This window comes from Oncorhynchus keta, chromosome 35, assembly GCF_023373465.1.
Source record: "Oncorhynchus keta strain PuntledgeMale-10-30-2019 chromosome 35, Oket_V2, whole genome shotgun sequence".
In the NCBI taxonomy this organism is placed as follows: Eukaryota; Metazoa; Chordata; class Actinopteri; order Salmoniformes; family Salmonidae; genus Oncorhynchus; species Oncorhynchus keta.
In genome coordinates this window covers 29685031-29698437 of record NC_068455.1, presented here as the reverse complement: position 1 = coordinate 29698437, position 13407 = coordinate 29685031, and the positions used below count along the sequence as shown (strand labels likewise).

Here is a 13407-nt window from a genome sequence, read left to right as displayed (position 1 = left end):
AACAAAATGGAGACCAAACAATAATTGTCCTTCAGGACTTCTTGGATGTGAGTCTCAAATGTCAGCTGAGAGGCTGAGACGACCTGTTCGTTTATTGCAATTGCTATACTGCTAATTACCACCACACCAATCACAACACCCCAGTACATAATAGAGGACTACAGACAAACACTACTACTTATTTTCCTTCTTATCCTGAGAGGTCAAAGAGATGATGGGAGACTGTTACAATAACTATGACATTGAAAGATGAAAAGTCCCATAAAATGAGGATAATATTGTTCAGGAACAGCCATGTGTATAACCTCTTATGAGTCCTGCAAGAGGTTTTGCCAAATCAAACATTCCTGTTCATAACACACATCAAAGTCTTAAAGGGATGCTTTGGGATTTTGGCAATGAGGCCCTTTATCTACTTCCCCAGTCAGATGAACTGGTGGATAACATTTTTATGTCTTTGCATGCAGTTTAAAGGAAGTTGCTAACTAGCGCCGGCGCAATTGCTAACTAGCATTAGTGCAATGACTGGAAGTCTATGGGTATCTGCTAGCATACTAGTAGATACCCATAGACTTTCAGTCATTGCGCTAACTCTTGTTAGCATTGGCTCACGAAATTACCTCTAACTTCCTTCATACTTCACACAGAGACATAAATGTGGTATCCACGAGTTCATCTGACTTTGGGGAAGTAGATAAAGGGCCTCATTGCCAAAATCCTGAAGTATCCCTTTAAAACCATAGCTCCATGGTCCAAATAGACAGGGCCTTTTCTTCTCCTGAGTGGTTGTATTGATGGAAGTTACACTGCAATTGATTACATCATCTGTCTGTCTCCTCTCCTGTTGGACTGTCAACCTGCTACAGTACAGCGTGAGATGACCAGTTATTACCGGACAGAGGAGCCGGTTTTAGAAACTAGAAAGAGATCGTATAGTAATAGGCCCGTTTTGGGCGATAAGGACATCTTCAATCACTAGTTGATAGTGGAGTAAAACAAAAAGCCAGTTGATATCCAACAGACACACACCAGCCCCAAAACATCACTGTGATAGTGTGTCTCATTACAGTGTAGAAAATACACAGGACAGAAAGCATAATGTTCTTTGTCTTGTTTTTCACGTAAGCTTTTTCAGGGAAAGGGACTGGGAACGGGGAAAACTCAGGCACAAATTAAGGTGGCCTGAATCTGCGGCAATACCATTGTGGGTTGGCAGGCCCTGGATGAGTTGCAGGTCAGTGAGTGTATGGGTTAGGAGAGCTAAGGGAAAACCAGCCACCACCCCCACCCCCACCTCAGGATTCAATCCAGTGTAGCACAGCAGCTCCCCTCCTGGGGTGCCCTGGTCCAAAACACAGGGTCCACTGGAACTGTGTCATGTTGTAGGACTCCTGCTGAATGGTGAGTCTGGCTCTAAACTTGAGACCACACAGGTCAGTGGTCAGTCACTAGCAAAGACACACAACAAACTGACAATCAAATAATTTACATTTAATGGTCATGGATTCCAGATCCACAAATCCACCATAACATGAATAACAAGATTTTCAATGAGCTGGTGTAACGCTGTATCGATCACCACTGTCTGAAAGGGAGAGCACTGCTGTTTTGTATATATTAGGTGAACATAGCCCTAATGACAGCAGCCCCCCTGTGGGTCTGACAATGTCCATCTGGAGCTCCAGGGTGGTCATAGCTCCATGATCAGAGAGCATTCCCCAAATACCACCAATCCAACGCCCATTGAACACACGTCTCATCAGTATACACAGCATATTTAAGATACATTTTAGTATACAGGTGAAATATAAACATTGTAGGATCATTTAAAAACTGGATATAAAGCCAAAAATATACTCCTAAAAGAGCAGTACTTATTGGGCTTGGGTTAATGGAAGAGTACAAGTGTATTAATGGTAGTATAGTAGCTGTGTTACTGCGTGTTTCAGGAACATAAACATCCATTTGGGGAGAAACAGAAAACACCACAGTAGGCTCTGCTGATAGCTTGTGATGTATTAATTTGATGAAGGGTGGGATTACTGTCTGGAAGAACACAGTCCTGAAAACCAAAACCTGTCAAAGGAAGTCTACAGGTAGCACAGTACTTCACTGGGTGCAACTTGTATTGTCTTCTTAAAGAAGAAGACCAAGGTGCAGCGTAGTGAGCGTACATATCCCTTTTTATTATGGATGATGCCAACAAAAAACATATAAACACAACCATGACGCTTAAGGGCAAAATGCCACTAGCAAAGATAACTACCCACATGGAAAGGAGGGGAAAAGGGCTACCTAAGTAATGTTCCCAATCAGAGACAACGATAGACAGTTGTCCCTGACTGAGAACCATACCCGGCCAAAACATAGAAACACAAAATCATAGAAAACAAAACATAGAATGCCCACCCAAATCACACCTTGACCAAAACAAATAGAGACATAAAAAGGCTCTCTAAGGTCAGGGCGTGACAACACTGCCTTGTTCAGGGGCAGAACGGGGATTCAATCTTGCAACCTTTCGGTTACTAGTCCAATGCTCTAACCACTAGGCTACCTGCATGCACACTAGCTATGTAGGTAAGGGCCTATTTAAATTTGTTAAATGCTGTTTTAGATAGAGCTCACTTCCCCATATGTATATGTGAGCACACACACACTAATCGGGGCCTGGATTACACTAATGGCTGCTGAGGCTAGCTTCTGACTAAAACGACATATACTGCAGTAACAAAGGACACACACACACACACACTCCCACACACCCACACACCCACACACCAACACACCCACACAATCTAAAGAATAAGGGTGATCGGTGGTAATTGTGGTCCTTGCTACAGTAAATGCTGTACACCCTGTGTAAACTACAGTAAATTACAGCCAGATGGGAGATTAAAGCCTGGTGAGTGGACTGTTGCCCCGAGCGCCACCGCTCCCCAGTCCCCACCCCTGTAGGAGGAAGGAGAAATCCATATTTCCTGATTGTGATTGTACACCTCCTCTGGGCCAGGGAATACAACTAAATAGGAGTAAAGACCTAAAGACCTTTGTCAGTATAACAACATAACAACTACAACAAACATGACAGCCAGCAGCACCTTGCCATTGTCTGTCCAAACAGTCTGGCATGCTCATTCACCTCATCTGGATCACATAAGACCACCTCTGAAATAGAGCTACACTGAGCATGAGGAGGAAGTTAAAGGTGGAATTGATCTGTGTGTGTGTGTGTGTGTGTGTGTGTGTGTGTGTGTGTGTGTGTGTGTGTGTGTGTGTGTGTGTGTGTGTGTGTGTGTGTGTGTGTGTGTGTGTGTGTGTGTGTGTGTGTGTGTGTGTGTGTGTGTGTGTGTGTGTGTGCGTGCGTGTTTTTGTGTTTGTGATCATAGAGAGAGAGTGTGACCAGTTATCTGCTGTGTAACCTAGTGTCAGGTGTTTACTTTGAGGCCTGGCTGGGTTGCCTACCACAGGGCCAGTGTATAAATAGATACATCTCTTCAGTATAGGCCAGGCCGGGGGTAATTGGCTGTATGTGACACAGATGGTCAGACTCAAGTATTGTTTTGCTCTGAGTGTTGATGTAAAGGAAACACCTGTACAGAATCATCTCCTCACTCACACAAACACAGCACCGGGTGTTAGAGGCTTTCCTCTGTGCACCAGCTCAGGGACACTCAGGAAATGAATCAATTGTGAAATGTTATGATAAAGACCTTCACCCATATCAGAGGATAGCACTCTCTCAGAGAGTCAAAGGAGGTAAACAAGGAGGGAAATTCTCATCAAACACAAACCCTCTTCTGGGAACGGAGACAGAGGAACAGTGTTCTACCCGTTCAGTCATCATAGAGGTTTTCAATGCATAGATAATCCACTATAGAGGAGAACATTATGAGACAGCCACCACTGTGTGAAATTCTTACTTACTCATCTTCATAGGGAATCTGTTATAAGGTAAGCAACATCATTGAGACACTTCCCATGGTTTTGGTAGCAGGTGTTGGAAGGTTACTGTCAGGGCAATGGGCTGATTGGAGTGGAGTCATTGGCCCTTAGTGTGAATGCAGCTAGTGAAGACAGGATGTCAGTGCTGGTACACACACGGTGCTACAGTCGTCATTTTACACACACGACCATCAGTACCCTCACACCTTGGTGCCCAGGGCAGGAAGTGCTAAAAATACATAGAACAGGAAAGACAGAGCAGAAAATAAATGGAATGTGAGCGTTTGTCTCTGATGTAAGATGGGGTTGGTGACTGGATGATCGTCAGACGGTGAGACAGCCAGGCCACCATTGTTCTAGAAGGAAACCCAGGTGCTTCCTATATGGAGAGAACCCATCTACGACAGTGACTGTCTCTAACGAATGTAACACTGACAAAAAAATACACACTCAGATGAATGCATGTCAGCAAACACAAGAGATGCACAGACAGTCAGGCACGCACACACATACACACGCACACGCATGCATTCACACACATACACACGCACACGCATGCAGTCACACACACACACACACACACACACACACACACACACACACACACACACACACACACACACACACACACACACACACACACACACACACACACACACACACACACACACACACTCTTAGATAAAAGGGTTCTAAACGGGTTCTTTGGCTGTCCCCATAGCAGAACCCTTTTTGGTTCTCCTATGTTTAAAGGGTTCTACGTGGAACCCTAAAGGGTTCTTCAAAGGGGACAGCCAAAGAACCCTTTAAGGTTCTAGATAGCACCTTCTTCAGTGTGCTTTTGTTCCTGAGAGAGGAGCAGGATGGGTAATTGGCACAGGTCTGAAAACACTTCCCTTCATGGTCCAGTCTGCCTAAACTTTCCTCTCGGACAAGAGTCATAAAAAAACGTGTCCACAGTGGCAGCAATGACACTGACGAGAAATCATCATCAATTAAAGGAGGATATTTCAGAGAGGAGAAACAACTCCACCCTAAAAGAGCCAGAGCAGGAGAGGGACATTTATAAATGGTATCCCCAACCGCATAGCCTATGCTTGCTTTTCCATTCTGGTTGGCCGGCATGCTGAATGGTTTACTGTGGGCCCAGCAGGGTAGATACAGTTGAAGTCGGAAGTTTACATACACTTAGGTTGGAGTCATTAAGACTCATTTTTCAACCACTCCACAAATTTATTGTTAACAAACTATAGTTTTTTGCAAGTCGGTTAGGACATCTTGTGTCATGCACAAAGTTGTGCATGACACAAGTCATTTTTCCAACAATTGTTTACAGACAGACTATTTCACTTATATATCACTGCATTACATTTCCAGTGGATCAGATGTTTACATACACTAAGTTGACTGTGCCTTTAAACAGCTTGGAAAATTCCAGAAAATTATGTCATGGCTTTAGAAGCTTCTGATAGGCTAATTGACATAATTTGAGTCAAAGGAGGTGTACCTGTGGATGTATTTCAAGGCTTACCTTGAAACTCAGTACCTCTTTGCTTGACATCATGGAAAAATCAAAAGAAATCAGCCAAGACCTCAGAAAAGAATTGTGGACCGCCACAAGTCTGGTTCATCCTTGGGAGCAATTTCCAAACGCCTGAAGGTACTACGTTCATCTGTATAAACAATAGTAAACAAGTATAAACACCAGGAGACCACGCAGCCATCATACCGCTCAGGAAGGAAACGCATTTTGTCTCCTAGAGATGAACGTACTTTGGTACGAAAAGTGCAAATCAATCCCAGAACAACAGCAAAGGACCTTGTGAAGATGCTGGAGGAGACCGGTACAAAAGTATCTATATCCATAGTAAAACGAGTCCTATATCGACATTACCTGAATGGCCAGAAAGCAAGGAAGAAGCCACTGCTCCAAAACCACCATAAAAAGGCCAGACAATGGTTTGCAACTGCACATGGGGACAAAGATGTTTGGCCATAATGACCATCGTTATGTTTGGAGGAAAAAGGGGGAGGCTTGCAAACTGAAGAACACCATCCCAACCGTGAAGCAAGGTGTGGCAGCATCATGTTGTGGGGGTGCTTTGCTGCAGGAGGGACTGGTGCACTTCACAAAATAGATGGCTTCATGAGGAATGAAAATGATGTGGATATATTGAAGCAACATCTCAAGACATTAGTCAGGAAGTTAAAGCTTGGTTGCAAATGGATCTTCCAAATGGACAATGACCTCAAGCATACTTCCAAAGTTGTGGCAAAATGGCTTAAGGACAACAAAGTCAATGTATTGGAGTGGCCATCACAAAGCCCTGACCTCAATCATATAGAACATTTGTGGGCAGAACTGAAAAAGAGTGTGCGAGCAAGGACGCCTACAAACCTGACTCAGTTACACCAGCTCTGTCAGGAGGAATGGGCCAAAATTCACCCAACTTATTGTGGGAAGCTTGTGGAAGGCTACCCAAAACCCAAGTTAAACAATTTAAAGGCAATACTACCAAATACAAATTCAGTGTATGTAAACTTCTGACCCACTGGGAATGTGATGAAAGAAATACAAGCTGAAATAAATCATTCTCTCTACTATTATTCTGACATTTCACATTCTTAAAATAAAAGGGTGATCCTAACTGACCTAAGACAGGGAATTGTTACTAAGATTAAATGTCAAGAATTGTGAAAAACTGAATATAAATGTATTTGGCTAAGGTGTATGTAAACTTACGACTTCAACTGTACCAACATCCCAGTCCTCCTCCTCACATAAGCAGAATTACTCTGAGCACTCAGTGTCACCTAGGTAACCCTGTTGAGGATGACCTCACACAGCATACTGCGTCCAAAGCATAAGCACTTTGTTTAAGTTTCGGTACCTTGTTTAAGCTTGTTCAAATAGGCCATTACCCAAAGCCCATCCAGACCTGGTTTTCAAGTACCACATCACATTCAGTAAGATTGAATGTTTCTGGTCAGATGTGAACGTGCAAAAAGATAAATTCTGATCTTATTGCGATCCTCAAAAGTAACGCAGGGAGTGCCCATGGAATGCTGCACATGATGAATTCATGATGAAGTGTGTGGGATTGGGAAAAAGTAGAAAACCCTGCATTGGATAAATCCTTTGGCTACTGTGTGAGATGTCTGGAAATTATTTACTGTTGCATATCAAGACTCCTAAAAGGGAAAGTAAAACATCTTATCTTGGAATAACTGTAGGAAGATGGTTTACACTCATTTTACAATCATACAGTAAGCTGGGAACATACCCTGGACCAGCACTTAGGAAAAACATGCAGAATACCCTGGCAGCCCCAATAACAGCACTGAGTGTATATTCAGTTTAGCAAGGCAGCAGATAAAGAGAAGCATTCCATCCAGGCTCTAGCCCAGAAAAACACTGTTATAAAGTTGTAATAAGACAATGTGTATGTCTATTTGTCAATAACTGCTGGTGCACAATGTCTAATATTAAAGAAGTCTCGAGGTATTGCTTGCCAGAGGTAGAGTATCTCATGATAAGCTGTAGACCGGGCTATCTGCATTGTGTCCCACCACCCGCCAACCCCTCTTTTATGCTTCTGCTACTCTCTGTTCATCATATATTCACAGTCACTTTAACGAACCTACATGTACCTATTACCTCTATAAGCCTGACTAACAGGTGGCTGTATATAGCCTTGCTACTCTTTTTTCAAATGTCTTTCTACTGTTGTTTTATTTCTTTGCTTACCTAACTTTTTTTGGCACCATTGGTTAGAGCCTGTAAGAAAGCATTTCACTGTAAGGTTTATTATGTTGTATTCGGCGCACATGACAAATAAACTTTGATTTGATTTGATTAGACCACACTATCTACTAAGAGAGTACTCATCTATATTATTCGTAGCCGTCTATTTACCACTACAAACCAATGCTGGCACTAAGGCCGCACTCAGCAAGCTGTATAAGGTCATAAGCAAAAAAAGAAAATGCTCATCCAGAAGCGGCACTCCTAGTGGCCGGGGACTTTAATGCAGGCAAACTTAAATACGTTTCACCTCATTTCTACCAGCATGTCACCTGTGCGACCAGAGAGGGAAAAAATCTAGACCACTTTTACTCCACACACAGAGACGCATTCAAAGGTCTCCTTCACCCTCCATTTGGCAAATCTGACCATAATTCAAACCTCCTGATTCCTGCTTACAAGCTAAAACTAAAGCAGGAAGTACAAGTGACTCTCTCAATACAAAAGTGTTTAAATTATGGGGATGCTACGCTACAGGACTGTTTTGCTAGCACAGACTGGAATATGTCCAGGATTCATCCAATGGCATTGAGGAGTATACCACCTCAGTCACTGGCTTCATCAATAAGTGCATCAACGAGGTCGTCCCCACAGTGACTTCTGGTACATTACCCAACCAGAAGCCATGGATTACAGGAAACATCCGCACTGAGCTAAAGGCTAGAGCTGCCACTTGCAAGGAGCGGGACACTAATATATGAAATCCCGCTATGCCTTTAGATGAACCATCAAACAGTCAAAGTGTCAATACAGGACTAAGATTGAATCCTACACCTGCTCTGACGCTCGTCGGATGTGGCAGGGCTTGAAAACTATTATGGACTACAAAGGGAAACCCAGCTGCGAGCTGCACAGTGATACGAGCCTACCAGATGAGCAAATGGCCTTTTATGCTCACTTCGAGGCAAGCAACACTGAAGAATGCATGAGAGCACCAGCTGTTCTGGACAACTGTGTGATCACGCTCTCCATAGCCGATGTGAGCAAGACCTTTAAACAGGTCAACATTCCTAAAGCTGTGGTGCTAGATGGATTACCAGGACATGTACTCAAAGCATGCGCTGACCAACTGGCAAGTGTCTTCACTGAAATGTTCAACCTCTCCCTGTCCGAGTCTGTAATACCTTTCAAACAGACCACCATAGTCCCTGTGCCAAAGAAAGCGAAGGTAGCGTGCCTAAATGATTACCGCCCCGTAGCACTCACGTCAGAAGCCATGAAGTGGTTTGAAAGGCGGGTCGTGGCTCACATCAAACACACCATCATGACAGAAACCCTAGACACACTTCAATTCGCAAACTGCCCCAGCAGATCCACAGATGACTCAATCTCAATTGCACTCCACACTGCCTTTTCCTACCTGGACAAAAGGAACACCAAAGTGAGAGTGCTGTTCATTGACTACAGCTCAGTGTTCAACACCACAGTGCCCACAAAGCTCATCACTATGCTCAGGACCCTGGGACTAAACACCTCACTCTGCAACTATATCCTGAACTTCCTGACAGGCCACTCCCAGGTGGTAAGGGTAGGAAACAACACATCTGCCACTCTGATACTCAACATTGGGGCCCCTCATGGGTGCGAGGTTAGTCCCCTCCTGTACTCCCTGTTCACCCACAAGCACCGACAATGATGATACAGCATATAGGGAGGATGTCAGAGAACTGGCAATGTGGTGCCAAGACAACAACCTCTCTCTCAATGTGAGCAAGACAAAGGAACTGATCGTGGACTATAGGAAAGGGAGGGGCCGAACAAGCCCCCACTAACATCGATGGGACTGAAGTGGAGCTGGTCGAGAGTTTCAAGTTCCTTGGTGTCCACATCACCAACAAACTATCATGGTCCAAACACACCAATACAGTTGTGAAGAGGGCACGACAACACCTTTTACCCCTCAGGAGACTGAAAAGATTTGGCCTGGGTCCCCAGATCCTCAAAAATGTATACAGCTGCACCATTGAAAGCATCCTGACTGGTTGCATCACCACCTGGTATGGCAACTGCTCAGCATTTTACCGTAAGGTGCTACAGAGGGTAGTGTGTACGGCCCAGTACATCACTGGGGCCAAGCTTCCTGACATCCAGGACCTATATACTAGGCGGTGTCAGAGGAAAATGGTCAAAGACTCCAGTCACCCTAGTCATAGACTGTTCTCTCTGCTACCGCACAGCCAAGTGGTACCGGAGCGTCAAGTCTAGGACCAAAAGGCTTCTTAACAGCTTCTACCCCAAAGCCATAAGACTGCCGAACAACTAATCAAATGGCCATCCGGATTGTCTACATTGAACCCCCCTATTGTTCTTACATTGCTGCTACTCGCTGTTTTTTATCTATGCATAGTCACTTTACATTTGATCAACTCTATTTTTTTAAACTGCATTGCAGGCTAGGGGCTTGTAAGTAAATATTTGATCAACTCTATTTTTTAAAAACTGCATTGCTGGTTAGGGGCTTGTAAGTAAATATTTTTTATCAACTCTATTTTTTTAACTGCATTGCTGGTTAGGGGCTTGTAAGTAAATATCTGATCAACTCTATTTTTTTAAACTGCATTGCTTGTTAGGGGCTTGTAAGTAAATATCTGATCAACTCTATTTTTTTAAACTGCATTGCTGGTTAGGGGCTTGTAAGTAAATATCTGATCAACTCTATTTTTTTAAACTGCATTGCTGGTTAGGGGCTTGTAAGTAAATATTTGATCAACTCTATTTTTTTTTAACTGCATTGCTGATTAGGGGCTTGTAAGTAAATATTTCAAGTAAAGGTCTACACCTGTTGTTGTCGGGGCATGTGACAAATAAAATTGGTTTTGATTTGATTTGATGTTGTAGCATATGAACGTGACATTTGACAAGTGTGATATATATTTTAAAGGCCTCCTTTACTGTATGTTGTAGCTCAGGGTTGTGTAGTTTACATTCCCCATCCGTCTACAAACTGCGGACACCAGCTTAACCTGATACGCGTTAAGAGCGCTGGATTTTCTCACCCCTCATGTTTTGAGTAAGCAGGCCATGAGTTGATTATGTGGATTAGTATTAATGATGTGGCAGCCCCAGCCCCAGACCCTGCCTCTCCCCTCCTAGACTCCAACTCTCCTACTAACTCCAGTTCCTGTAGCAGCCAGCCAGCCAGCCTCTCCCTCTGAGCTCTGACCCAGGGCTCTGCTCTGCATGAAAAACCCAGAGGGGTGTGCGGCTCTTGTCCCCCCATCCTTAGAGCTCAGATGAGCCTCAGAGAAGTGGAACTCAAGTCTCCTCATTCACACAACGCCTACGGGCACAGGGCAACAACTGCAGTGCCATTACGACCAATAGGCAGAGTCAGTTTATGAACAGTGAGACAATGGTTGTGAATGGGCCCTGGGAGGAGACCTGTTCTCCATTAAACATGAGTGGCAGGGACTAGTGGCAGTGTAGACAGAGCCAACTATTACTCACCTTAGAGAAAGAGAGAGACTGAATGGATTCGCTCTGGTACTGCACTCACAGCAGACACATTTGCCAATGTCCAATGTCCGGTTGGTGGCACAAGTGTTATTGCAGGATGGCACAAGACTTTGAATGGGGCCTACCTATTTCCGGGCAAACGTATTGCCGGTACATTTTGTGACTAAGGTTGGCAATGACAAGGCACTGAGAACACAGACCAGCTTTGTCCTAATAGGGCCCTGGATTACACTAATGGCTTCTGAGGCTAGCTTCTGACTAAAACGGCATACAGTGACAGAGGACACACACACACACAAACACACACTGCTGTATTAAAGGCAGGAGAAAAGACAGTGGAGAAAATTACAGCTTTTAGCAGGTGAGGTGAAAAGTGCAGAGATATGAATTTCTCATTACTGCACTCTCTTGCCAGTTTGACCAGAGTGACACTGCCAAGTCTCTAAGCCTCTAGCAGAATTACAAGGCTCTGTTGCTCTCCTGCCTTCCTGGAGTAGGACGTTTGGAGACAATGGTTTTCTTTTCTAACTCTGAAATTCTCATATTCAATTATGCTTAGAAAGGAACTGAGTGGTCAGAGACAGATCGAGTTTTACCTGAACAGTTCATAAAGAAATCAATCATTATATATTTGATGCTCATTTGCGCATATCATTCATAAAGTTCTTAAATCGCCCAAAATGTATCATGGAAACCCTATGAAAACTTTGAACAGTCTGAGACAGAGAGATGCAGTTTGTCACGTTCCACCTCATAACACAACTGTGTCAGCATGGCACGCGTTCAAAAGGGGATCATAGTATCACCAAGACACAATGAGAAATCGACATAGCGCTCTGAATGGCTTTTGCTGAGTCAGTTAGAAAGACGTCTTTGTGGTCTAATCTGATATGTCAATACCAGTGTAATAAAAATATATGTTTACATGTATTTATAGTTATATTAGCTTGTTAACAATACGAATCACAATAATCATACGTTTCAGTGTAATCATGCAAATAATCATATTGATCATTTGTTATAACATTAGACGTACCCTCAAATATTTAGGCCAATTATATGCCCTATTGGTATATCGCAATAAACTGGATATGAATTGTAGCTTGAATAAAAATGAAAATAAATATTTAATTTGCGCTGTGTTCTGTGTAGAATATTGAAACATAGCATACCTGAGCAGGTGAAAACTGAAGTTGGAGCGTCACTGCAATCTGGATGACGAACGAGGCAAAGGGTTTCATTTCGTGTTTCTTGTCAGAAGGCCAGATGATGAAGTTTTACAATGTAAGCGATATCCTCCAATGTGCAGATAAGCGGAGCAGTGATTATTCTTCTCCAGTCCAGAGAAGAAATTGCAGCTGAGACACTTCTACCTCGTTCCTTCTTCAATAACGGCGAGGCAATGACCGCTCTCAAGAGTAACCTGATGAAGTTGACCGAGCTACAGAAAAAGCCTCCCAGAACGTAAATTGATATATATTTGTATAATCTTATATGCAATTTTTTATTATTATTATTTTTAAATAATATTGTTTCCTTTTTGAAATAGGTTACAAAAATGTCACAGTAATACTGCACATAAAATATCCCTCCTAAACCAAACAATACTTTTACCAGAACGTGTCCAACAAATCAGCAAGTAGAAAAAAAATCTATAGATATTTTTCCAAAAGTTGACATATATGTTCCTTCCAAAAAGTGCACGAGGAGCTGCTGTCACACTTCGGTAACCTGGTTAATTTGAATGGTGGTATTTCGGTCTTGCTCTGTGCATTTCTTCGACAAAGTGACATTCTTGTCACTAATTGCCTCACTACCTCTCAACATGTTACCCATTTAAATCCCCTCCCCTCCAGTTTCCCTCAATCTCTCTCTAGTCGTGATACACTCCTCCTCTCCTCGGGAAATACTTCATGGAACAAGTGGAGGTATATGCTGTGTTCTTATGGTGTAGAGTTTTTCATCCATATACCCAGCTTCTTGATAACTGTATGAATCCTTTGACATGTGTTGGGCAGTTAAGGTTCTTCTCAACAATGTATCATTGTTCAGGCCCAGAGACCAACATGGTCCCTAATTGTCAGGCTGTTAGGATTTAGACATTACAAATGTGCCAATTTACAGAATAATGAGTGTCACTGATGACATTGTCATTAGAAAGGATACTATGCTCTTTGGCAGTCACTGTCAAACTATATGAT

At 43.1% G+C, this 13407-nt stretch overlaps 1 protein-coding gene across 1 annotated transcript in view; it reads right to left on the bottom strand.

Moving 5' to 3' along the window:
• Positions 1–13025, bottom strand: part of LOC118368282 (placenta growth factor-like) — a 28390-nt gene extending 15365 nt beyond the window's left edge. Inside the window, exons 1-2 of the mRNA XM_035752266.1 lie at positions 12821–13025; positions 12379–12647 (exon numbers count right to left, since the gene is read on the bottom strand). Of these exons, the coding sequence (XP_035608159.1) occupies positions 12379–12447 (69 nt within the window). The 5' untranslated portion in view covers positions 12448–12647; positions 12821–13025. The remainder of the gene's footprint in view (positions 1–12378; positions 12648–12820) is intronic.
• Positions 13026–13407: the final 382 nt, after the last annotated feature.